The sequence below is a fragment of the Lepisosteus platostomus genome, chromosome 10 (assembly GCF_059453375.1).
Source record: "Lepisosteus platostomus isolate fLepPlt1 chromosome 10, fLepPlt1.hap1, whole genome shotgun sequence".
NCBI lineage: Eukaryota > Metazoa > Chordata > Actinopteri > Semionotiformes > Lepisosteidae > Lepisosteus > Lepisosteus platostomus.
Window position 1 is genome coordinate 52912304 of NC_142620.1, and position 26429 is coordinate 52938732.

The 26429-nt window shown below is 49.9% G+C and overlaps 1 protein-coding gene and 1 long non-coding RNA gene across 2 annotated transcripts; one reads left to right on the forward strand and one right to left on the reverse strand.

Moving 5' to 3' along the window:
• The first annotated feature begins 1579 nt into the window (after positions 1–1579).
• Positions 1580–14617, forward strand: hprt1 (hypoxanthine phosphoribosyltransferase 1). Its single transcript, XM_088597179.1, has 9 exons — positions 1580–1804; positions 5104–5210; positions 5360–5543; positions 6110–6175; positions 8296–8313; positions 8470–8552; positions 10151–10197; positions 10906–10982; positions 11472–14617. Exons 1-9 carry the CDS (start codon positions 1778–1780, stop codon positions 11517–11519), a joined length of 657 nt encoding a protein of 218 aa, XP_088453305.1. The 5' UTR covers positions 1580–1777; the 3' UTR covers positions 11520–14617.
• On the reverse strand, positions 9804–20834 carry LOC148654021 (uncharacterized). The gene is made up of 3 exons (XR_015924921.1): positions 20602–20834; positions 18325–18381; positions 9804–17638 (listed from the first exon to the last, which is right to left on the reverse strand). It is a non-coding gene; the product is annotated as an uncharacterized LOC148654021 (long non-coding RNA).
• Between the last annotated feature and the right edge of the window lie 5595 nt (positions 20835–26429).

Genomic DNA, 26429 nt, shown 5'->3' on the forward strand with positions numbered 1-26429 from the left:
TCCAATCAGTTAGGCACTTGCGATGTCTATTAGAGATTATATGAAACTTCAATTTATTTTTTAGTTTCAGATTTGATTTAAAATCGAAGTATTAAATATGAAACTGAAAGAACTGAGTGGATTAGTAGTACAAGTGTTGCCTATTGATTTCTCACCGTCTCATCCACTGGAACGGCACTTCAAAAGCCTGGTTCTTATGATTTGTGTCTTTTTTTTTCCCCATAGTTTTCTGTTCAGAATGTTTTGGCTGCAGAACCTCACATTATCTTGTGAGGAGACGGCTCAGCAGTTTAAGAATTTAAAATGGAGTTCAGTCGATAAGAAGTTCCATCAATAGGTCCAGTTTAATCAATGAAGCGTTGCACCAGAATCCTGAAATAGACTCGAGTCCCTAGACTGGGAACCAGTGAGAGAGAGTTCACTTACTGGAGTCCTGGGGACCATTCTACCTGAGCTCTTAAGAATTTAACCCAATAATTATGAACTCTCCTGGTCTAAATCCCGTTTCCCCAACCATCAGCCTCTGAGACCGCCCGGGGTGCTTTCATTTTGTTTTCCTCTGCAGAAGAGAAACGCTGTGTTGCTCTGTCACCTGCACCTGCTGTTGGCTTTGGAATGTGTTTTTCCAAGGTCTCTGGGAAGAGGCAGCTGCCTGGGGCCGGAGCGGCTCAGCACTGCTGATAACAGCGCTGTCCTCCCTGCTACACGCTCCCACCCAGATAAAGACTCTGGGTAGCCATAACGAGCTCTCTGGGAATTACTGTTGTCCCAAAACATATCATTTTAACTAGAATGAACAGCTGGGGTGGAAAAGACACCTTTATGAAGAGATGGGGAAAAGCGGAGTGACTTGCAGGATCTGATGGAGGCTGGGGGTTTTCACAGCCTTGGAGCTACAGGACAGGAGGCACTGTCTGTCCGCAAGGCCCGGAGCCCGGTTCTGGAGCTGTCTGTCTGCAAGGCCCAGAGCCCGGTTCTGGAGCTGTCTCTCTTCAAGGCCCAGAGATTGGTTCTGGCACTGTCTCCCAAGGCCCAGAGCCCAGTTCTGGCACTGACTCTCTGCAAGGCCCAGAGCCCGGTTCTGGCACTGTCTCCCAAGGCCCAGAGCCCAGTTCTGGCACTGACTCTCTGCAAGGCCCAGAGCCCGGTTCTGGAGCTGTCTCTCTTCAAGGCCCAGAGATTGGTTCTGGCACTGTCTCCCAAGGCCCAGAGCCCAGTTCTGGCACTGACTCTCTGCAAGGCCCAGAGCCCGGTTCTGGCACTGACTCCCAAGGCCCAGAGCCCGGTTCTGGCACTGTCCTCCAAGGCCCAGAGCCCAGTTCTGGCACTGACTCTCTTCAAGGCCCAGAGCGCGGTTCTGGGAACTGAAGGGAGGCCCGTGGAGGGAGAGGGGGTTCAGGGAGATCACAGATGTCGTCAGGAGCCAAACCAGTGAAGCGCTGGGAGCTCATCTTCCACATGGCGGACTGACAAAAAAAAAAAACGTGATGCTGCTGTTTTTTTTTTTTCCCCCCTCAACAGCCCCGCGCGAGCACATCCGCACTGCGCTTTCGCTCGCGCCCCATTGGCCGAAGGCTCGGCGGCGGGGCACGCGCGCCGGGGCCACGCGCGGAGCCGCGGGGTGGGCGGGGCCTGCAGGCTCTCCCTCTTCCTGCGCAGCGCGACTCCCCGGCAGCGGCGGCAGGCGGGCGGACCCGGCGTGCTCTCCTCCTGCGGTACCTTCGCCGGTGCGCCAGGAACACGACGCGGAGCAGCTCGACTCGGCTTGAGCGGCGGCATGGCGGCGGCGGAGTCCTGCGTCGTGGTAAGCTGGTGCGCGGGGCTATAAATAAAGCGACCCCCCTCCCTCCCCTCTCCGGGGTCGGGTGTCCAGTCGGGAAGACACAAGCCTTCGCTTTCTTGTGCGGGAACTTGTTTTTGTCTCCCTGAAGTGCCGGGGGCTGTGCGTGTCTTTAAGTCGTGGACGCCAGGCGGAGGGAGGGAGCTCAGCGTGTCAATCTGTCGCCCGCGGCTGCACGCCACGCTCTTTCGTGGAAAGGGCCCCCACGCGTGGGCCACATGGCCCTGGGATGAGGCGGCTGAGCTCAGGTTGCGCCGCACAGCGCACCTTCAGCTTGAGAGCACCGGCGGGGAGGGGCAGATCGCTGTCCGCTGTCCGCTCTCCGTGCGGGATACGTGCGCGTCGCTTGGAAATACGATAGCGATGTTTTGATGGTAACCCATAATCCGGATTTGTTTTCCCCCACCCTCTCTCTTTCTATTTTGGGTCGTGCGTGTTTGTACTGGCACTTGTCAACAAAAGCATGACCTTCCCCTGTTCTCGAACCGCGCAGGGAGCCGGTTTTTTTGGGCGAAGGTTGAGCTGCAATAAATGCAGCACAAAATGGTGTCCCTTTTCTGCCCCGGTTGTAACTGCCCAGGTAGAATGGTCACAAACGAGCCTGGTGGGTCTTTCCCCCCCCATGAAAGTGGAGCGTTGCTGCCTTTTGCAACAAAAAAAAAAGGTGTAACATCAACTCGCCTCTGCAGGGGGGAAGTTTATAATTTTCTTTCCCAGGGGTTATCGCCGGTGCTCCGTCATCAGCTGCAGCTCCTCTCTCTGTTCTGTCAGGGGACGAGCGATGGGCGATGAAGTAGCGTTTTGTTGATTGCACGATGAGCATTGAGTTGCTTCCCAGGTCTGTGTTGCTCTAAGCGTTGTTGCTTCCTCAAATATTTCGTCCTGTCAGCTGTAGCTGCTCTGTAAGTTTCTGCTTCAAGGCGGTCAGAATCAGGCATGTCTAATGCACCTCCCCCAAGAGCAACGTCTTAGAAAGGTCTGTAAAATCATCTTCCTAGAACAGGTGCCCCCAGCCTGGGTCCTGCAGGGCCCCTGAGTCTATAGCTTTTCAGTCCAGCTGGGCTTATAGTGATCTAAATCAGCTCGTTAGTGGCCTGAGCAGACCCATCATGACAGCCATGGTGTGTGGTGAGTGTTCTGGCGCACTATGGCTGCCGTCGCATCATCCAGGTGGGGCTGCACACTGGTGGTGGTGGAGGGGAGTCCCCATTACCTGTAAAGCGCTTTGAGTGGAGTGTCCGGAAAAGCGCTATAGAAGTGTAAGCAATTATTGTTATAATTATTATTAACGGGCTTCCAGAAACATCTAAGAAAATCTAAGATAAATCCATCTAAGAAAATGATTCAAGTTGATTGTTGACTTGGTTTGCTCGGGGGCGGAGCCTGTGGCCCGTTGCCACCGGGAGCCAATCAGACAGCTGCACCTGGGCTCTAATGGGCGGTGCCTCGTGGTAGTCATGGCGATGGCTTCCCATTGTTGTTGTTGCTGTTGTTGTTGTTGTTGTCTTCTCTCTCTCTTCCCATGCTGGGGTGGTGACTCAAGGCACAACCTCCACTCCTGCCCTCCTACCCCCAGCCGGGGCAGTGCAGTAACGACGAGGGGGGAAAAACAACAACAACACCCCCCACAGAAATCCGCTGTACCAGTCGGACTGCACTCGCGTTGAAACTGAGGGCTGGGGATTCCCGGTTTGGCGTTGACAGGGCACTCCGGCCTGTCGGTACTGACGGGGTTGGTGTTCCTGTGCACGTCAGCACTGTACTTAGCGGATGGTGTACGTGGTCGCCTGTGCCTGCGGTTAGCAGAGCTGTGGAGTCTGGGATGCTAATGCGAGTTTAGAGTCATTGACCCATCGCAAGGAGAAGCCCGTGGCAGCCATTGTGGCCTCAGCACTCGGACAGCGGTGTGCTAGCAGCCGGGGTTTCAGTACCGATACCGCAAGCGTGCTGTGAGTGAAGGGTGTTGGCCTGCGCTGTGAGCTCCGCCCACCAGCCCCCTGTCCAGGGGCAGGTTCTGGTGGGCAGACCCGCCGGAGAGGGGCGGGCCGGGGCGGGCCGGGGCGGGACAGGGCCCGTTTTCAGCCGAGCCGTGTGAGCACGACCGGCGGCTGACTCCCCGGCCAGAGACCGGCCCCCCTTCGAGGGGGCATCACGTTGTCTGAATTAACGCAGGGGCCCCGTCGCCCGCAGGGGAAATTCGATTTTCACGGGAAGTCAGATCGGCTCTCTGGAAGTTCAGCTTCGGGGGGGGGTGGGGAAAATCTGAGCAGTGGTCAGATATTTCTCATTAAGTTCATTATCTCCTTAGGTTAATGTGGATGATACTGCCAGAGGGGAAAAGAAAACACAGGCCAGTGCTTTCTTTGGCCCTTTCGTGATTGAATTAGAGCTGTTTTTCCCCGTGGGGAGCGCAGGTTGTCGAGAGTGGCCGCCGTGCCCCTGCCGTCACCAGGGTCCGTGTAAGAGCAGAGCCTGGTTCATACAGTCGCTCACAAGCTGCTCGCAAGGAGGCCTTTCTTTAGAAGGCCGGGTGTTTTTTTAATAATAATGTTTCTTTATTAGCCCTATACAATTTCTTGCATTAGGAATTCGTCTTTTCGCATACCCCAGCTTTTCTCCATGAGACACAGGCACACAGACAGGGAGAGAAGCTGGGGGTCAGAGCGCAGGGTCAGCCATTGTACGGCGCCCCTGGAGCAGTTGGGGTTAAGGGCCTTGCTCAGGGGCCCAACGGAGTAGGATTCCTCTGCTGGCCGCGGGATTTGAACCGGCAACCTTCCAGTCACAGGCGCAGATCCTTAGATACTCCATAGATACTGAGTCGACGAATTGCATTTGGTGGGAAAACGCCTTTAAACTGTTCCTTCTGTGTAGCTATGGTGGCTCATCTCCGGCCCCACGGGGAGATTACAGGTGGATCTTTGTCGATGATGTTATTCACCACATATGTAAATCACCTGGAGTTCAACCAGTACCGATTTCAATGTCATTTGCACACAGAGAGGTTTGGCCAACTTAGACCTTGTTCACCAAATCCTATAGTGCAAGGCGATATGCGTGTGGTGTGTTGCTGGGGAATATGGTGTTCTTGTGCATTTCTCTGTTTGATGCTTTCCTGGGTGGCGTCTAGGGATTTGTTTACAGTTTATCCATGACGCCTCCCTACGAGTTCTCGGTTTCCAGGCTGACTGTGTTTGGGAAACACAAACCTGCACGTGGACACTGAGAGCTCAGGAACGTGTGTGTGTGTGTGTCTCTTTCAGATCAGTGACGAGGAGCAGGGCTATGCGTTGGACCTCTTCTGCATCCCCAAACACTATGCAGGCGACCTGGAGAGAGTCTACATCCCCCACGGGCTCATCATGGACAGGTCAGGGGTCAGGCCTCGGCGGCCAGCGCGTGTGGTAGGCGTCACGCCAGCGTGGCAGTGATGCGTCCCGATTGGTCCCTCCTGCCACTGGGGGATTCCGATTGCATGCTCTGACTCCGACCTGACGCTTGCTTGTCTCCGGGGAGCAGGACCGAGCGCCTGGCCCGAGAGATCATGCGCGACATGGGAGGCCACCACATAGTGGCGCTGTGCGTGCTGAAGGGAGGGTACAAGTTCTTCGCCGACCTGCTGGACTACATCAAGGCCCTGAACCGCAACAGTGACCGGTCCATCCCCATGACGGTGGACTTCATCCGGCTTAAGAGTTACTGCGTAAGGGCCAACCTCTCTCTCTCGCTCTCTCTCTCTCTGTCACATACACTGACATAGTGTATGCACACAGAGACCCACACACACGTGCACACTCACTCACTCACACATCCGTGTGCACGTGCACACTCACAGTGTACGCACACACGCACAGTCGTGCACACGTATGCCCGCACACTCTCGCAGTCACATACACGTTCACGTGCATGTGCGTGCGCACACACACACACACACTCACGGAGACCCACGCACGCACAGCTCTGCTGTAACTTGATGGAACTGTTCACTGATGACTGTTCACACTTGGGTGCATCACTCCTTGTCAGAGGACTCCCCGGATGTGTCATCGTGCACCCTCCCAGTAATCCAGATCGGAGTATCAGAGCTAATCTGGGATACGGCAGGAGTCTGCTCTGGTTTTCCAAGGCTGGTCTCTGGTGTAAAGGAGACGGAGCCAGAGGAGCTCACTAATTGTGCTACCAAGGTCTCCCAATGGGAGAAACCACACCACTGCTGGCAGATCATTCGCTGGAAAGGTAGTCAGTCTCGGCATGTGTCGTCTTTTCCAGAATGACCAGTCCACTGGAGAAATAAAAGTCATCGGAGGAGATGACCTTTCGACCCTCACAGGAAAGGTGAGATTGACCACTGGCATGTTTTCTTCACTGAAGTGTTGAACTAAAAAAAAAAAGGATAATTTCAGTCAAGTTCATTCTAAAAAATTAATAAGATGGGGGAAATTGTTTTTAAGAGGTAATGTTTTAACCAGTACACACACACTAAATAGATCATTGTAACTGATAACTGTATTTACTCTGACTCCTTTTTCCATTTTAAACAGCAGTTCCTTCAAAAGGTAACTTGACACAGAGATGGATTCCCTTTGTTTTGCAGTAACTTTCCCCACTGCAGCAGATTAGGGAGGTCAGAGATCAGTTCTGAAAGACATGGGACTGGTAATGAGTTCAACAAAAGTTGAAAACCGTCTTATGATGGAAGAACAAATTCTTGTAATGTGCTATTTGAAACTATTGTAATGCCTCTCAGTATATTTAGAGTACGATAAACTGACTCAAAACGTGACATAACAAGGATTTGTATGAGCTAAACTGAGGTCTCTTTTTCTTGTCTTGCAGTCCTTTTGCTGACAGCATAGGCAATAAATTAATGCCTACTTTAGACTTTCATTAGTTGTAAGATATGGAAACCTTTCTCCTGTACAGTACATGCCAATAAAGAGCTGTACATGGCAGTTAGATTCTTGTAGGTTGCTGAATCTGAAGTGACCCGAAAAACTAAACAGAAATGAAAAAATAACAATTGCAAGTGGATCGGTACAGCAGCGCCCGTTATTCGCTGCGGTTATCTTCCTACCCTTTACTGACCGCATTACTTGGGCACTTTGCCCACTGTGAGAAAACACTGCCTCATGTGCCCTTTGACAGGTTTTTCGAGGGCACCTGCAGGCAGCCAGATCAATAAAGAGTTGCTCTGTACATGCCTCTGTTCGGATTGGCTGGAAACTACCAAGACGGTCTGCAGGCATGCCAGGTCTGCTAATGTTTAACCTTCGCCATACACTGTTCAAACATATCGACAGACGCTGTTAAATGTCATTTCAAAACCACCTGACAGAAACTTGGTTCACTGACCCGAGTTGTCAGTGAACCCAACTCTTCAGTCTGCGTTCTGTTTAACTCTTAATGCTCCTGTGTTGTTTCACTAGAGGGACGATGACCAGGAATAGGAGAACCTATTTTGTTACAGCTTTGGGTGACTGAGAAGTGTCTTTTAGATTTTAGATGAAGTCTGTGACACTGGGAAGAGTAAACACTTCTAGCTTCAAAGGAGAGAGGATGTTTGTTGAGGTCTGGGGGGTCCCTTGAGCAGAAACGAGGGTACAGGTTACCTTAGTTTACCCAGGGAAGTTGTGGATGAATGATTGGCAAGGAGCAGGACAGAAAGACACAGTATAAGATGGCAGAAAGGAGAGAGGAAGAAGAGAGTCCAGAGGAGTTGGGACTTGAAGCTTGTGCCAGGCGAGAGCCCCTACTTCTCGATCATCCAAACCAGACCTGACTGGAGCTCAGTATTTGAACCTTATTAGAGTGTTCTGTTCTGTGTTTTTAGGGAACATGGGCTTCCTGGGTAAAAGGTACTTCCGTTAGAAACGTCTTTCCTGATTAGGGTGTATTTTATGGATAGGGAAATTGGCTCGCATTTGTTTTGTGGCATCCAGGGTGCAGAGAGAGAGATCTAACTGCAGGTCCCTTTGTATTTAGTTAGAAGGCATCTTATCTCTTCTGTGGTGGCATATTAAGAGTTTAGTGCTTAGTAGCAGTCTGGGGTTTTCTGGGTGGCCAGAATGTTAGGCCTCTGAAATGCTTTGTCTGTAAGTACTGTACATGAAGTAACCCGTATGTTGTACGGTTTGTGTCTTGTGTAGTTTATTGTAATAAATATTTGTTTAACCAAGTGTGCCTGGATTATTACCCCTCTCAACAAAGCTGTGCCAGCGAATAAAGAATTCACGTCCCTCAAATTATACCAGCCGCTCAGGTATATGGTTAGAAATCGCGTACAAGTCGGGGGTTATGAATAATCATTTCACTTATTGTCAAAACCGCTCGGTCAATTCCTGATTTTCACCAGTTTCGTAACCCCCCATTTGTACCCATTAAAGAAGAGCGACTGTTTGATTACTGATCGTGTTTTTCTCTTTTTTTTCCCCCCTCCCGCCTGTTTCGGGATGCAGAATGTCTTGATAGTGGAGGTGAGTGCCACCTTTAAAAAAAAAAAAAAAAAAAAAAACCTCTGCCTACATTTTTGTTTGTTTGTTTTTTTTAAACAACCTAATCCAGTGACGGGCACTGGCGTCCGTCGCTGAGAGAACGCGGTCGATTAAGGCGCGCTCTTGTTGTCTGTGCAGGACATCATTGACACAGGCAAGACGATGAAGACCCTGCTGGAGCTGCTCAAGCAGTACAACCCCAAAATGGTCAAGGTGGTCAGGTAAGCGGGGCCTGGCCGCTGGAGGCACGCTGTCCTGTCGGTGGGCCTCGGGGCTGTGACTTCTCCTGCCTCTGCCCTTGTAGAATTAGTGCTTGAGCCACTCCGTCTGCAACAGAAGAGCTGACACCCCTGTGCTACAGAACGTTAGTAAGGTTGCGATTGAATTGAATTATTGCTGCTGTTATTGTCATGTGATTATTTGTAAACTGCAGTTGGGTTCGCAGTACAGTTCACAACACAAGTGATGTGTGCTGAGCTTTTTAACAGACAGCCCTTCCTTTCTTTTGTCACATTAGCATTGCAAACTGGAGATATGGGGGGAAAAAAATGGTGTCCCTCACTGTCATACTTCACTGGACACTAGCGCCCCCAGGCAGCAAGTCTTAATATTGCAACACTCTGGGGGGAAGTAAAATTATTATTGCGTCGTGACATTATTATTTTATGTAGCATCTTTGCCATGTGCTGCTCTATCTCAAAGCGCTTTGCGGTTCAAAAGGCCAAAAAAAACTATAACTATAACGTGATGTCACGAATGGGCATAACAGAAGTGCAGCTGCATGGGTCTGGAGTCTGGAAATGCATTTTTAAATGTTGAGAGAGCGGGAGGCTGTTGCAGGCTTGGGCAGAGCAGACTGTAGTGTAGGCCAGAGAGCCCCGTCGTGTGCACATGCAGGGGACCAGCGAGCACGGAGCTCAATTAAGGAGTATTATTGCACCGCAGCAGGAATGCGAATGCATGGTAGCAAGGAAAAACAAAAGAGTTTCACAGGTTTCTTCTGAACTTTAGACTGGGATAATGCTGGAGGGCCAAAACCAGGAGTGAAGTGTGTGCAGTTAAATTCCTCGCCGCTGAATTTTGAATGTACTGGAGCTCGCTGATGATACACTTGGAGGCCCCAAACAGCAGCGCTTCATGGTAACCCTGTCTAGATAGAGGACGGGCGCAAGCCGGTCTCTCTGGGACGAGATAAGTGCTGATCAGACAGGAGGTGAACAAAGGACACCCTCCCGATATCTCCAGCACAAGTTCCAGGCGTTAAACTGGAGTTAGGAATAAACCAGATTTTAGTGGGAAAGCTCTAAACCTATCATATCTCAAAAGGGCCCATGACCACGCAGTTGTGCAATTTGTGTGTGTGTGGGGGGGGGGGGGGTCATGGTAATATTCCCATCACCTCTGTCCTGTCTCTTATTAAGCCATAAAAGACCATCTATAATCATGAAAAATAATTGGAAAGTCGAGTCTGGGATTTTAAAATCTGAGAAGCTTTATTAAAGATTCTTTGCAGCACTGATGAATGTGACAAGTACCCTTAGAATCAAGCTTTTTGGTGCTTGGAGCTTTGGCCTTGTCTGCAGAAATGTGGGAGTGGATCCCTCAGATGACTGTGGTTCGGATTGTAATGACCCGTCCATGTCAACTCCGCCTGCTGGTTTGTGGTATGTTGGGGTGTTTACTCTGCAAGGCCAACACTCTCTGTTGGTGCCCCCGGAGTGGCCAAGAACCCCAAGTCTGCAGTAGTCGCCCTGTGGGGGCCCCCATCTTGGAGGAGCTGCAGGGGTGAACTCACGGTCCCTCTCTTTTCTGTCCTCAGTTTGCTGGTGAAGAGGACACCCAGAAGTGTGGGTTACAGACCCGACTGTAAGTACTGGGCAGGGCGTGCCGGTTTGGGTGAGGGGGGGGTGTCGGCCTGTTCGGCTCGGTGGTTTTTCGAGGGCTGTCTGCTCCCGGAGACCGGCAGGGAGGGGGGTTCCCCAGGAATAGAGAGAAACCTGCCAGCTCTCGGAAGTCGTGTAAAATCGGTGCTCACAGTACTCGCTCTTGTGCTTTTAATATTCACTCAGTATCAGCAGCATTTCTAATAAGCGAAGACGTTTTTTTATAATTAGATTAGGGCTCATGTTGAGGGACTTTTTTAAAGGGGTTTCTATGCCTGAAAATGTTGAAAACCCCTTAAGTAACCTTATATTATGTTTCTACTTGATTTATCTTAAGAAGAAGCCCCTGTGTGTTAGTTTGTATTGGGTCAGATGTTGTTGTTTTTGTTGTTGTTTTTAAAGGTGATATGTTAAACCTGAAGGTATTTTTGTGCTCTGTGCTGACATACTGTATTTATAGCCTTGTCCACCCTGTTGACTGTTTTCAAGACTGGTTGCAGTAGCACCGCCACACCAGCAGATGGCAGTAACGCTCTTCAGTTAGACTTATTTTACACTGGATTTAAAAAAAAAAAGAATTACACTGGATTCCAACCTTAGAAAGGCCTTAGAAATTGTTTTCCCCGACAGGTATTTGGTCTAAAGAGAAAAACCTTGCGTTGATGTTAACGGAATTATAATCTCTTTTCAGATATAGGATTTGAGGTTCCTGACAAATTTGTAGTGGGATACGCCTTAGACTACAACGAGTACTTTAGAGATCTGAATGTAAGTATAAAACGTAGTACTGGCCGTGTGTGAACTTAGCATGTGTTTCAGTGGCCTTTTCCCCTCATTGTAGAAGGTTGAACCCTTTCAGCACAGAATGACATTGAGAATTATTTTAAAACAAAAATAAGTGCGCAGGTCTGATCCAGGCACTTTTCCTGATTTTGAATTCTGCATCTCTAAAGTGAATTTACAAGAGCTCTCAAAAGCATGCTCTTAGCATCTCTGAATCATCACATAAAAGTTACATCTAAAACTGTTGTCAACTTAAAAAGAAGTTGCCATTTCTATTGTAGCAATTTCAATTGAAAAAGAGTTGTCTCACATTGACCGTTCAACTCCTTGAGTCCCAGACTGAAAATGTGGAGTCAAAACCTTTTACAGCTGTGTTGATAAATGCCGGTTCAGTGCCCAGTTCATTAAGAGCGAAGCCTGGTCTGCTTTAAATGCAGTTCTTCACAGCTGGGAATCAACTCTCGTCTCTTTCAGCACATCTGCGTGATCAGTGAAGATGGCAAAGAGAAGTACAAGGAATGAAGAGGACTTCGCTCCCCCTCCTTAGCTGTGTCTTATTATATTATTATCGTATCGTTAATTTTATATTTTAAGAAATTTTAAAGAGCTCGAGTAAGGCGGCACAAGTTCACGAGAGGGAGGCTAGGGTCCGGGAGCTTCTCCTGCCACAGAGAGTGCCGAAGTCTTCTTCGCCCATCACAGCAGCCCCCCCTCACCCTCACCCTCACCCTCACCCACACACGCCACAGCTGCACGCCTGGGTGGGGATCCCCTTCCTGTAGGTACTGTGCAACTCCAAGGCTTGGCTCTGGGAGGCCGTAGGCAGTCGGGTGAACAGGGCGTGCGTGACGGTGCACACCCGCTTCCTCACTCACAGGGACAGGACAGGCGAGGCGGGGGGGGGCGTGTGGCGGTCAGCCCTAGCTCCTGCGGGTTCAGAGCAGGCAGGGGTGGGGACGGGAGGGGGGGCCAGCGGCGCAGAGGAAGCGTTGGGTCCGGCCACACGGCCCGCTCACTGAAATGGATTTGCAGGGGGTTGTGCCGTAGTTCTACATGGGAATAATGGGGAGTTCTGCCCTTTTCACTGGTCTGCTCTGAACCAGTCGATCTTACGGGCCAGACGAGACTTGGAACCTGGATTAAATCGGAGCTCCGCCGGTCATCGATTCCAACCCCCCTTACTGGCCACACTCGGCATCAGCTGCCTGCTGGGCGCATGTATTTGTCTGCCCAGCAGAGGGCGCTGCCAGATGTGGTTCGGTACTGGCGTGTAGCAGCCAGGTCAAAGTTTTCATTCAGTTCAGGCCTCAGGCTTCTCGGCCCACTGAGGCCCTTCAGTTAAAAGCCCTCCCACTGTCCCAGTCGTCTTCACGACTGTAAGTGTCCAGTCCCAATCGCATTTACAGGCTTCCGTCGTTGTGCTTCAGGGGGTGCGCCCTTCTTCCCGAGCTGTTGGCTGTTGTCACAGCCCCCACGACTCCCGTCTCTCCTCACAGCAGTGCTGAGCTGACTTCTACAAAGGCTGAAACGTCTGGGGAAGCCAGCAGTTCTGCGCTTACATCGGTGGGTGACGAGGAAAGAAAAGGCCTTTTCTGAAAAGAGATCAAGGCCTTAATCTTATTTTTTGTCAAGGTTAGAAAAAGGACTTTAGAGACCTGCTGCAGCCCCTTCTGGTGAGTGAACCACCTCCTGTTGCATCAAATGTTGCACATGCCTCAAGTTTATTCATAATTGCAGGGGGAAAGGAGCGCTGTTACTCGGCTTTATTTTTTTAAAAACTATTTTGCAGTTTTAAATCTTGGGAATGTTTAAAATGAATGCTGAAAAAATGTCTGAAAGGCAGAACTGATCGTTACTGTTGTAGCATTTTGCGGCAATTAGAAATCCCTCTCTCCTGCCCTCTCCTCTTGCGAGTTTCAAGGATTTTATCGTTTTAGCTGGTCCTCTTCACGCTGAGAATGTGACACTTCCGTTTCCTTTTTCATCATTTACCAAGCCGTGGAAGAGTTCACAGCTGGCAATCTGTTCATGGCACCTGAACAGAAATTCTGCATAATTCCCCGGGCTTCACCACAAGCCGGCATGCGTGTTTGCCACGTTGTTTTAATTCCCTTTGTCACCTTTTAGTTTCACAGACTGCACCCTCCCCAACACGTTTCAAGGACCAGACTGCACCCCAGCGCGTCCGTGTGGGGGAGACCTTTTCAGTTAAAGCCAAGTTGAAGAAAATAGCAGGTATAGCTTTGAGCAGCCTGCTCCTTAACATCATACCTATTTGTTTGAACGTGTGGATCACAGCTGAAGATACGCAAGCGGTTAATTGGCTCAATATTATACATTTGTAGTAAACTGATAAACAGCAATCCGTAAAGAGCAGGATAGATTGCCCATGTTTTTTTTTCAAACAACTTTATTACAGGGGGGGTCCTGTAAAATCCCACCTGTGACTTGCATCTCAAGAACAGTGCTAACAGTCCAGTCCATTTCAGGTCTTACCAGGTGCCTCCAGGGAGGCCACCACCCAGTGCTGGGTATTTGCTATTGTGTTGTCTATTTCGTCTAGACGTGGCATAGCCTGGACTTGGTTTTCTTCAGCACTACAGCCTGTTCAAAGGGCTTTAGGTTTTAAGATCGAAAATGGATTTAACAGCTGGCCAGTGACACTCTTGATCGCTTCTCTACCATGCTGAGGTAACTGAAAATGAGTACCCTCATTTTACCTGTTTACCTGTACAACTTCCCGCATCTTGGAAACACCTATTGCAAGACATCCATCCTGCGTGTTTCGGAATAAAACAGGAAGGTGTGGCACCACTTAACTTGGTTAAATTCTGAAAATGTAACCTGTTTTTGGATGCTTTGTGGTATGGTCAGATTGTACAATGTTTCTCCACGTTCACCTTTTTGCCAAAAAGAAAATATTTACTTTTTGTAATGCTTTAAGTGTATAAATGCTTTAAAAGTGGCAATGCATATTTTAATATTGGATGCACTTTTGAGTTTTTTGAAATGCTGACATTGGAACTGAAGCCTCTTGTTGATGTTAGTTTATAAACAATCCACATGTACCAGTCTCTGGTGAAAATACTATAAACATAGTTTTGTAAATGAACACCTCTGTAATATCTAGAACGTGACACAAAAGAAGATAAAGGCTGAAGTTCTGAATTTTCGAACTATTCGTTTTTGTTTCAAACAGCCAAAAGACAGTTAAACTAAATTTGAAAGTCAAAATTTGCAGCATTGTGTTATCATCTTTCTTGTTCTGTCAATCGGCAAGAAGGTGGAAAACCAGCTTCCAACCAAATTAGAACAAGAATTACATTTGTGGTCCTCCCACAAAGAGTGAAAACTTTAAAAATGTACATGCACAGCCCTGCATGAGTCAACACCCTGACAAATATACACAGCTATACTACATACAGAACGCAGAGTCAGGATCCATTTGGATGGTGCAGGAATAGATGTGCTTTTAGGAGACCTTTCTGTTGTCCAGTGTAAAAGTACCCGAGCAGCCATGGGTTGGGCCTGTAAAAATCCGTCAATGTTTTGTACTGCTGTCACAATACAATCTCTACAACACGCTGTCACTGTGACAATAAATTGTAATTTTGAAATGAGCCTGGTGTGAGGACCTCTTCCTTCTCCACGAGTGAGGCAGGCCCGGAGGACTCGAATGTCCAAATGCGCAAGGAAGGGGAAAAAAAAAAACCACATTTCTGCTGCCTAGCTGCAGCACCCGGCTCAACCAAGCGGAAAAGAATTCCCCCCACAAGAAAAGACTGCTTTCTCAAGTTCTTTAATGAAGCATGTTGTAAAATTAACAAAGCCGCGTTCACGGTTCTACGGCACCAGCCGGGGACTGGACACCTCGGTACCGAGACGGGAGATCCAGGTCCATGGTCCGCGCTGGCCTTACTGAAGCAGATCCGCCAACACTGGAGACCCCAATCGGTGCCACTCCAGTATGTACGTGCTGCTACAGCACGGCCAGCGACGCGCAGGACTGCGGGCGGGTGTGGCTGGGCCGATCCGCCCCCTCTCTCGCGCTCTTTCGCTCGCTCGTGCTTGCGCCGCAGAGGCAGCTCCGCATGGTCTGTATCTCCTCGTCACTACAAACCATGTAGTGCTGCTACAGCCGCTGCAAGCCCACCATCCCCGCCAGGTGCCGGTACAGACGGCTGTGCCCAGGGGCATCCCTCCACCGCCACGTCTTAAATGTCCGACGCCCGAGACCCAGGCCCTTTCTTCTAGGACACCTCCCTCCGTGGTCTTCCAGCGCTCCCTCCTACGGGTGTGTTTGCGAGCAGGCGTGGGGGACTCACCTGCGAGGCAGCCAGAGCCCGTGGCCCAGGTGCACCTGGTGGCGCAGGGCGGGGGTCCTCGGGGGAGCGAGGAGAGTCGCCCCCGCTTCTCAGTTTACCGAAGGGGAGTCGGCCCGCACGCACCGGGGTTCCCCCCGGCGAAATCCCCCACCCCAGCGGTTTCAGTCCGCCTGCGCGACGGCTCCGGTCAGAACGCGGGCCCCGCCCCCTGGCCCACGCAGGGAGGGGGGGGGGTTGAAAAGTGCTTCGGCTCATTCGAAAGCCGTTGTCTGTTTTTCTCAGAATTTAGAAGCTCCCGGCTTGCTCCTGGGACAGTGTTGGGAGTATTGTTTAACACCAAACGGTCCATTCCCTCAGCGTGACCCGTGTTTCAGTGCCTGCGATGTTGACGGGCGTGTTTAAGGACTGTTGATTGTGCCACATCAGGACAACACCTCGATATCGTTCGGCGCAGAAATTATACCCATCGCAAACCCGATTCCCCTCATCAGAAACCTAACAATGAGCGCCTGTGTCTCCCTGAAATGTGCAAAAGAACTGGCTTACCAGGGTCCGTTGTGCACGTCTGCCAGAAACAACACGCGTTTACGAGGAACATTTCAGCTGAAACGAGGCTGTGGGCTGTGTGTCAAAAAGTGAAAATTACAGTGGAATGAATACTAACAAATTACCAGGAACAATCCGCGCCTTGATCCCGCAGTTGCTGTGTGTCACAAATATTAAGCTTTTTAATATTCAGAAATTTACCCGTCTGGAGAACAAAGAAAGTGATTACACAGTCCATTAGTCATAAATGCCTTCAGTCGTTCACAGTTTGTTAAAACTTTACCTCCTGCGGCCCACAGCACTACTCCAGTAACACTTAGGAGTTAAAACACACTGGTCGTCTGGTCATCTTTTGCACAAGAGCAAACCGTTGCTCTCCGTTCAGATTTTGTGTCAAACACTAGTTTACAGTTGCAGTCCGCATTACAGTTCAGAATGAATGAGGTTTTCTTTTGTTTCACAGCAGTTCCTAAACCTTATTCTCAAGGATTTATGGTTGTGTGCTTTCAACTTTTTAAAGTTCTCCACAAAACCTCCATAGAAAAATAGTTAAGGTTGCGACATTCTAGAACCTCACTAAAAAATTTAAATCAATCGATTTCTCCTCTTTTTGCAAACTCGCGCGTAGTGAGGCCTTCAGGATTATAGAACCAAAACTGTTAGCTATTGTGAACTTGAAGAGCGCTGGTTCAGTGGTGCAGCTGGGCCTGAATTTGGATCCCAAATTTCAATCGTGGGAAAAAAAACCGGGGCAGAGACACCAATACGTCTCAGTTACTCGAATCAACGGTACAAACCGCTTTCTAATTTTTTTTTTATTTTCTCAACTCATGATGCATTAAGCTTTTAGGACTTTGGAATTGATCACTGAATGCAAATTATTTTTATTTTTTTTTAAATGCACCAAATGTGGATGAACGGACTGCTCACATTTTTACTTGCAATAAAACCAGCTTTTGGGGGGGGAATGCAACCACTATCCTCAAATATTATTATCCAACTACTCTTCTCCAGAAGCAAAGGCATAATAAAGAGTGAATAGAAAGAGAGAGAGAAACCTCCACCCCCAGCCAGGTCAATAGTCCATTTGTGAGAATGGAGGAAATGGGACACAACACACTCCCAGACTTACTGCGCGTACAGAGGACACACTGTCAGGAAAATCCTGCCCACTTCTCCCCGAGAGGGAAGATGTGAAATGTGTTTCAGCTCCAGGGCGCTGGCAGGTTCCCCTTTTCCCTTACAACATCACAACAGGATGAAGGAGCCCTTTGTGAAAGAAGCTGCACCCTCAAAAACCCAAATCGGCAGCGCCCCCCGACAGACTTATTCAGAACTCCCTCCCCCCTCCCCCCCCTCGGCCGAGACTCCCGCTCTAAAACACTTCCGGGTCACCGGCGATGAGCAGGTGAACGACAGCAGAACCACAGTTCTGCGCCGTGTGCGGCCCGCGAGCAGAGTGACGAGGAGCACCGGGGACCAGGACGCCCCTCCTTACGCTCCGCAGGGTCCCGCAACACAGGAGGAGGGGGACTGGGAACGCCGAGCGCCAAGCACAGACGGGCTTTTTGGCACCGGGACGTCCACAAGCGGCTTTAAGAAAACAAAATTCATTGTTGGGTTTTTAGCATTTTGTTGTTTTGTTTTTTTTGTTTGTTTTGAAGGGGAAGTTACCAGCTTAGATTCCACATTTCCAAAGGTGCTGCCGGTGCTGCCCCCTGCCTCCTTTCTCCGGTATTGCTCCCAGGTCACCACAGTCCTGCCCTTCACCTAGAAGGGAAGAACACGACCATCAGAGGTGCTGCGCTTCCGGAGAGACCCATGCAACCGGACAGAAAAATACCAACCCAGCAGAGGAAGGATTGGACCCCCCTGGTCAAACTTACTCTGGCACCACCCTGCTAAGGCCCCCCGTTATCGGACAGAGCCAACTCGGAGGTTGCCATTCCTAACTGGAAGGAGGACGCAGTGGAAAAGATTCGGGGGGTGGGTGGAGAGATGCTGCCAAGACATCTATCAGCATACAACGGCCTCAATTGATTGTCGCAGCCCGACGCTTAGTTTTAACCTGCGCGAGGCGCCCTTTCAAACTCACAAGCGACAACAGCGAGGGGGGCCGGATCTTTCTGCGGCTTTACGCAACACTGCTCGAACCGTGAACATCTGCCCGCGGGGGATAAGGGTCCATCAGTGTGGCTCCAGCGGGCAGTGCGTTTTTTTTTTAATTGGGGGGGGGTTAGAAAACGGGACTGAAAAAAAACCTTCCCCACAATGCCAACAGCACTGCTGTAGTCTCGACCTCTCTGCCAGCCTAAATAACAGCAGAGGCCTCCAGACCCTTGGTGCCAACCTCTTCCCCTGGAAGCATCAGGCACGCCCCCTGGTGGCCAGTGGCAGTACACAAGGCCACCGATCACTTCCTGCCCCCCCCCGGTGGAAAGGAGCCCGGGCCTTACCTCTTCGACGGGCAACGGGCCTGCCTGTGGGCCGCAGGCCGGGGGCAGGTGTCAGGGCTGCAAAGCGAAAGGAGAGAAACAAGTTGACGCCGTGAGGATGTAGCCGAGGTTTGAAACGTCAAACACGACCGAAGACATCCACACGCAGAAACACAAAGCAGCAGGTACCTTTTCCCCCGACATAAAACGAGGACACCGCGTCTAATTTTGTTACGCAGCGCGAAGCTCGAGTACCAACTTTTCACACCGGAGCAGGTGGCAACGTGTGGCAGAGGCCGAGTTTCATTCCACGCCTGGAGCCAGAAAAACACAATCCTTATCCTGCGTATTTACAACTTCCTCTTTTCTTATTTGCAAGCAGACTGACACGGACGTCCACAGAAAGTCCGAGAAGACAAAGCCTACCCCGGCCCCAGACAGCTCCCCTCTTGAGTGATCAATGGGTGAAACTGATTACAGATGTACCGATCACAGCTGCAGTGACTGGGGTCGCTCAAACAGGGTTTGAATAGGACAGGGCTTCTCTCTCAGACAAGTTCAGGCACATCCCTGCTACTGTGCAGACAAGGCAGCACGCAGGTAGAATTGCAGGGCTGCTGCGATGGTGGTGTCAAGTGTGATTTTCACAGCCCCCGCGTTAAAAAAAAAAAAAAGCATCATTCAGAACAGGTCATTGACTGGCGCTGCTGTTAAATAAGGGGTTCCCCAAAAACTCACCCCAAGCTTAGCCGTCCCAACTAGTGACTTGTTACAGTACTGTGAAACACAGTATGAGTGTAGGACAGGGCAGACGCCGACAAACTCTCGGGTGGATAAGTACATCTCCGTGAACTCGAGGTGAACGGACGTATCTTGTTCAAGAAATGTAATTTTAAATATATATATGTACATCTGTTTGATCTGAAGCAAAATTATTTAAAAAGCGTTAAAAAAAATGAACTTCTGCCCCACGCACTGCGATGTCACGCTGGGTCATTTCTCCTAGGCTGTGCGCTACGGGTCGCCGGGGCTGTGAACACAAAAATAAAAACTGAAAAACAGCATTCGTGAGAAAACGGTACCACGTCGTGTGAACACACCGACTTGCAATAAATTCGATGATACAATTTAATGTCACCTTGCCGGCTTAAAAATCAACGTTCAATAAATAAGAATAACAGTTCAATAAGACGAATAATCCGAAAATAAGAACTTTATTATCTCTTCCAAACCGGTGATCACAGTGATGCTGTATCAGAATATACCGTTTACTAATTAAATATCAAAACGTTTCGTTGCCTTAAATTGGACAAATAATCCGTTCTCTATTTTTTATCACGAATTGGACATTTATATACTACTAAAGCAGTGTAACTCCTGTCCCCAATTTAGACATTAATAACAGGTCAGTAAAAAAGCGTATTAAAACTTGAATTACATCCCCCTGTAGACTTCGACGTTGATCAAGTAACTTTTAATTATCCTTTCAGGCCACTGTGACTTTTTAACATTAAAACTGGACATCCACGTAATGTGGAGCGTCAGTCTGTTTTATTAAAAAAAAAAACTCTTCCTTACTGTAAACGCGACTGTAAAGTGAAAATATACAGAGTTTAAATAAATTATAAACGGCAAATACACCACAATAAAAAAAAGAAATCCGAAAATAACGCGAACTTCACCAACGCGTTAATTTAAAAAAAAAGTTTTAGGCTCGTACACTCAGATCGAGATCTTCTTTTGAGTGTAAATAAAAAAATAGGAAGTCGTAAATTCAGCTTTACAAATTCACAGTCGTATTGCCTGCAAGGGAGTTATTGCTTTTATTTCCTCGTTGTTGCCTAAAACAGGTTTAAATCGAAACGACGTCTCGTTAAAACAAAAATACTCAAAAGTACCGTTAACATACGGTAGCTAACTCGTCCCAAACTTACAGAAAAAAAAGAAAGAAACCCCCCCCAGTTTGTAAGCCTTTTTGTCATTATTATATCTCTCGCCCCCGTATTTCTTTTTCGTTTTATTTATTTTTTCTAAAGAAACTCAACGGCTCAACCAGCAAACAAACAACAACACACACACACACACAAAAAGAAGCGACCTAGAGAGAAAAAAAGTGCAGCTTGTTTTCTATTTAAACTTTTTTTTTTCCATTTTAAAACTAAATTCCCGGGACAAAATCCCCCCCTCTCCCTCTCCCTCTTCCCGTTTCGGGACTCCTCAACCCGGGCGAACCGTGAGGTAGTGAAGGGAGAGAAAAAAAAATCCTGCAAAATAATTCCCCCTAAAATCCCTACTTACCTCCAGCCCAATCGAAAATGGCGCCGAAACGAAAAAAAAAACTGCTTGAATTTCATTGTAAGGTCCCGCAGCAAGGCGTTGTGGGAGCCCCGGCCCGCGCACCGTCCCCTTTCTGCCCTGCTGACACGAGTGGGGCGGCGGACACGCAGGAACCCGGAGGGGTGGGAAAAAATACCCCCCCACACACACACACACACACGCACACACACTCACACACTCACTCGCGTTGTTATAAAAAAGATTATCGGACCTTCGTTTCGTGGCTCCGGCAGGGCGGGAAGTGCAACTTGTGAACCTCGCCGCCCCCCCCCCAGAGCAGAGGTGCAGGTTGAGCACACCGGAGCCCCCAAACTTTGTTGTCTGTTGTTGGGTTGTTGTTTTTTTTTTTGGGGTGGGGGGGGGTAACACGGCGACTGTGGATTGAGCGCGTTTAACTCCCCCCCCCCGTCGGAAAAAAAAACGACACTGCATTTATACCCCTTTGTGCTAACCGCAGGCTGCTTCTCTACGACAAGCAGCTAAAAACGCGGACACACACACACTGTCGGTACTGAAGTTTTTTTTTCAAGTGTCCCCCCCCCCACAAACACACACAGACACACACCTCACCCCCCCCATGCACCGGCGACTGACTGCTGCGTGTTATTGTTTTGAGAGAGAGAGAGACGGAGGAAAAAAACAACAACCGTTCATCTCTCCATCTTTCAGCGGAGCCGTTGAGACTTTTCCCTCCTCATGCAAGTCGGCAATAACCATTCCTATAGTAAGATGTCTACATATTTCCCTTTAAGACTCCCTTAAAAGCTTTCTTTTAGAAAATGTATATAAGTATATATTTAGATCTTATTAATATATTATGGGCTGCGGGGGTGGTCAGCGGACTGGGGTGCTGTGTGTGTGGAGTTTGCATGTTCTCCCCATCTCCAGGTTGGTTTCCTAGGGGTGCTCTGCTCTCCTCCCAGTCACAGTCCACACACTGGTAAGCTAAAACGCTTTAGGGCGAAACTGGCCCTGGTGTGTGTGTGTGTTTGTTTGCGTCTTGTCTGCCCTGCGATGGACTGGCGTCACGTCCAGGGCGTACCCCGCCTTCCGCCCGTGGCCTGCTGGGATAGGCTCCAGCAGCGAGCGACCCTGAACTGGACGCTCGCTCGCCCGGCAGGTCCAGCACCTCTGGAGAGAGAGGATTCCCTTCGGCGGGTGGCAGCGAGGCTGAAGAGGGCTGCGCCTTTGTGCCGCGAGGTCCCTCTGCTCTCGCAGGCCGTGAAACGAAGCCCTTTGGGAAGGACTTCTGGGACATTCACAGCTCCCTACCGACGTGTGTCAGATCTCAGTGCAGAGACGCATCTTATATTCCACACACGCAGCGATCGGCACCTGCTCTAGCTGATCCCCTGCAGCCCGAAGGCCTCCTGCAGGTTCGGCTCTCCAAGTCGGGCTCCCTGCTCCACGCGCCTAGCTCGGGGACCTGATCTCCCCCGTGGCCTACAGGCCTACACGCAAACACACTCGCTTGACGGTGGTCAACACTCAGACTCCTGGGAAGGAAAGTGCAAGTCACCAGACTGCAGAAACCGGACCCCAGGCCAGCGCGGGTTTCGGGCAGTGCTGTGCGAGAGACCGCGCGGGAGGCGCGTGAGACGGGGACCCCCGGCGGTGGCCCCGCGGGGGCCCTGAGCCATTCCCCTGTGTGACGGGAGCCGACATCGTTTCTGCCCCGCGCGTGGCTCGCGTCGGGGTTTCAGTCCGAGGCAGCACTCCTCGAAAAACCGCCACTCCGGGGCGGGAGCGCGACTCCAGATATGAACGGGCACGCCGCAGGACTTCGGTCAGGCCGCCCATGAGAAAAACAGCGAAAGGAAGGAATGAAAGCCGGCTTTTGAAAACGTTAGTTGCGTGGAGGGGGTGTCCATCCTCCCCCGAGGCGTGGGTGGGGCAAGAGGGCTTTCTCCCGCCTGGGGGTGGCGTCTGAGAGAGAGTGGGCAGGAGCTCTGTGCGGGTCTGCCTTCGAATCCCGCCAGGCTGTGAGTCCCACTGCGGTTAACCTGTAATAACCCCGTGCAGGGGCCAGTGATGAGTGTGGGGGTCTGGGGGGGCCAGAGTGCTCAAACATGCTCAAATCTCTGCAAGTGTGTGGTGGGGGTGGGAAAGGTTGATCCAATACTCTGGTGGTCCCCTCCACCAGGAACACCCTCTCTGCGATTCTGCGATCCTACTTCACAAATGAGGATAGACTCCACTGAGTATGTCATGCTGCTGCAGTGCGACAACGCGGTATGGAGTGAATAATTGGTATGAATAATTTCCCGACAATTATTGACTCATAATCTTTTTAGCGAATTGTAGTTTCTTTTTATCTGGGGACCACCTGGACTGTGTACGAGCCCCCCGCCCCAGCTTCCGCTTGGACCCCACGAGACCCATCCTCGAGAAGGGTTAGGAGATCGGAGAAGTCCTTCGACGCCTCCGCGATGAAGAACCGGGGAAGTTGTGTTCCCCTCGTGGTTAACTCCAGAGGCGGTTTCACAGACCGGAGTGTCCTGGAGGTCACCAGGACCGACTCTCCCCGGCGTCTCCGTCCAGAAACAGCGCCCAGTCTCCCCTGCGGCGCGGTGAAATATTTCCGTTTTTTATAACCGCCGTGAGAGCCGGCGTCACGCTGTCGACAGGCTGGGTGTCTGCCTTCTCTGCGTTCTTGCAGCCTGAGACGAGCTGCCCTACAGCCTGGCCAGCCCCAGGGTGGGGTAGTCTGTGGGCGGTGCAGCTGGCTCCCTGCGAAGGCTGAACACCCGTCCTGCACCGTATTTATACCCACACGGAAGGCCTGGACTTCCACTGCCATACGGTACAGGATACCAGCACAGCGCTGCTGCTTGGTCCTCACAACCACCCATATATGGTAAAAACCAAACACTCTGCAGAACACATCCAGCAGCCCGCGGCAACTCCCAGCCTCTTCATGTCACAGATCGAGGCCTTTTTCTGTTCGTGTAAAATTATGTCTTGCGCCTATGAGCACAGCTTTGGTGTGAACCAGAAAACTCTGGGGTGGGGAGGCGGGGGGGAGGGAGGCAGGAGGCAGGGGGGCCCGCTTAATTAGAGGTTAGAACGCCATGGAAACACAACGAGGCCTGGAGCCTGGGTCAGCCACCGAAGAGTTTACAGCAGGGGTGTGAAACCGGCGTCTGCTGGCTTTAGTTCCAGTCGAATTAATGATTTACCGGATTATTGTCTTGGACAAAACAAGGAATATCAGCCCCCCAGGAAGTGAGTCCCTCTGTCTGTGAATTTGGATAAGCCCTAGACCCTGCAGAATATCAATGAGAGCCCACGAGTTCTGTGTTCAACGTGTTAACCTTACCAGTTCAAAATGGGTTGTGTGCTAAATACCCACTCCAGCAGGGCAACACCACCTGCCTGTCGTTTCGTTCACGGATTCTGCCGAAGGCTGAAAGAATGGGGAGCTGAAAGAGGACAACATGCGGACCCAGGCCTGGGGGGAGGGGCTAGTGGTCAAAAACAGGAAGAGGAAGTTCATGCAACGTGTGGCCTAGTGGCCGAAGTCAAGCTCAGAAGGCGGTCTGGGTCAAATGTTACTCTTACAGGGATTGTTTACCTGTAACAAGAGAGCTCGTTTACACTGGGTTTGAAGTTATCAAAGTTATTTTAAAACAGGCCTGAAGTTGCTTAGAAACCTACCGTTCCTGATTTATGTATACTGTATATACTTTAAAATTATAGAGTTATGTTTTACAACAACCATTTTCAACAACCTCAGTCCAATACAGAGGTGATGAGCTGGAGTCTAACCCAGCAGACAATGCGAATAAGGCAAGAGGGAAACACCCTGGATAAATGGTGTGATGAACTGCAACACAGACACCAGTTAACCTAGAGCAGCACCTCTTTGAATGGCGGAAGGAGACCAGACTGTCTGGAGAAATCCACAAACATGAGGTGGGACATGCAAACTCCACACGGAAGGCCAGGCCAGGCAGACTTGAACCCAAAATTAAAGTGCCATGAGGCAGCAGACCAAGTTGACACATATAAGACATATTACACATGGAAACACCCAAGAGCAGTGGGACAGACACCTGAATATGCAGAATAAACGTCCAATAACAAATGTCTGATTGCACAAGGATGTTGACTATAGCATCGCCAGTTATCTCTGTCACACCCACCAAGTGGAACCACGTAGGGGAGAAGCAGGAAGTGCAGAGAGACTCCCCTTCCCTGCCTACCTCTGATCGAACCTCCCGATCCTCCCAGCAGAAGATCAGCCCCCAGCACGGGTGAGGAGCATCCCTCACAGACAGCATCACATGCCCACAAGTGCCCAGGAGGCCCACAGGGGGCGCTGTGTCACCTGGAGACTCCTGTCCGACTCTAATCCCGCCCTGTCCTTGGAGGTGCTCAGCCAACTGTGTGTGGTTGCTTGGGGAGTCCCAGTTCATGACATGACCCAGGCTCGAACCCGTGATCATCCTGCCCATCTGAGCCAGTATCAGGAGGCCCTGTGCCTATCATTTTAATCATCAGTTTGGGTGCAGTGGGCTGTTGGTTTGCAGAGATCCCTTTTTTTTTCCCTCATCTTCTCCTCAAAATGATGCTTGTGCTAAAAAGCTCCGATGATGGTCAATGGGTCTTCATAAAATCATTCAGAGAAACCACACTACCAAAGATGTAATGTGGGTGCAGTACAGTGCGTGAGTCACTGCGTTGTCACTGAGGAAGGGAAAAATAAACAACCACAATGCAAGCCTTGGGTTCCATGTTTGAATTTTGTCTCAGTTTTGGTCACACAATAATACACCAGTTAAAGGGCATGTGTGTGTGATCACAGTGATGCCAGTAACAGAACAGATGTAGCATATTGCAACATGGGCGAACAAATGTCTCACTTCCGGTAAGTTCAGGAACATCAAGCTTCGCGCTCAGAATAGCTGACTTGTATGCTCGTTAATACCTCCAGAGCAAAGAACGCCATGCCCTGCTCTGTACGATGGGACCAAACACACAACAGAGCAGCTTGGGGATGATCTTCAAAGATGCAATGCAATGTGGGTGTCCAAGATGTTTTGTTTTTTATAAAAAAGCACATGGTAAAGGGGATCTCTGCACTGTCCTCCTCTCCATTAAGTTGCACCAATGTTTGTAGCTTGCAAAAAAAATAAACAGGGGCCTCATTGTGGGACCTTACACTATCCCCCGCTCTGTCCACGCGAGGAAGGACTTCCCATAAGCTGCAAAGAAATCCAGGAAAAGTTATGAGATGCACCATGTCTCTCATGCAGAGGAGAGGTTTTACCATTTTTCCTGAGTAGCTATGTTCCCCAGTTGGCTGCAGAGCTCTATCGCTGTAGATACACTTCATTCAGACCTTTGTTAAATCTCCTTTTCACAGAGGCAGGATCAGGAACCGAGCTGTAACATTGAATAATATCGTGCTCGCCTAAAGAATACTTTCCTTTGTGAAATACCCTAAATATTTAAAGCCCTTCGCGGTTCAATGCGTTGTTGGTCTTTGATCTTTTTTTTTAGGATTTTGTGTTTGAGGTGTGAAGTTTAGTAATCCAGCAGTTCTTAACTTACCTGGAAGCTAGAGGTGTCAATCATATCTGTCTTATTCTGGCCATGTGCACACTGCCAGTGTGGAAATGACATCAGTGTGATCTGAAACACCTCGGTTCGATAAGAGAAGAGGATGTACCGTACGAGCCTTCGTCTGTGGTAGGCCCGTGGGAACCTGGTATCTTTATTTTCTGCCAGGCTGCAAGTTTACAAGCAGAATCTTCCTAACCATCCTAACCAACTTCCCTTTTTTT

Bases quoted from the DNA above. Each gene is read 5' to 3' on its own strand.
- hprt1 (XM_088597179.1), top strand. From the start codon at position 1,778: ATGGCGGCGGCGGAGTCCTGCGTCGTG. The intron at 1,805-5,103 runs GTAAGCTGGTGC...TGTCTCTTTCAG, and splicing joins CGGCGGAGTCCTGCGTCGTG to ATCAGTGACGAGGAGCAGGG. The intron at 10,983-11,471 runs GTAAGTATAAAA...CGTCTCTTTCAG, and splicing joins AGTACTTTAGAGATCTGAAT to CACATCTGCGTGATCAGTGA.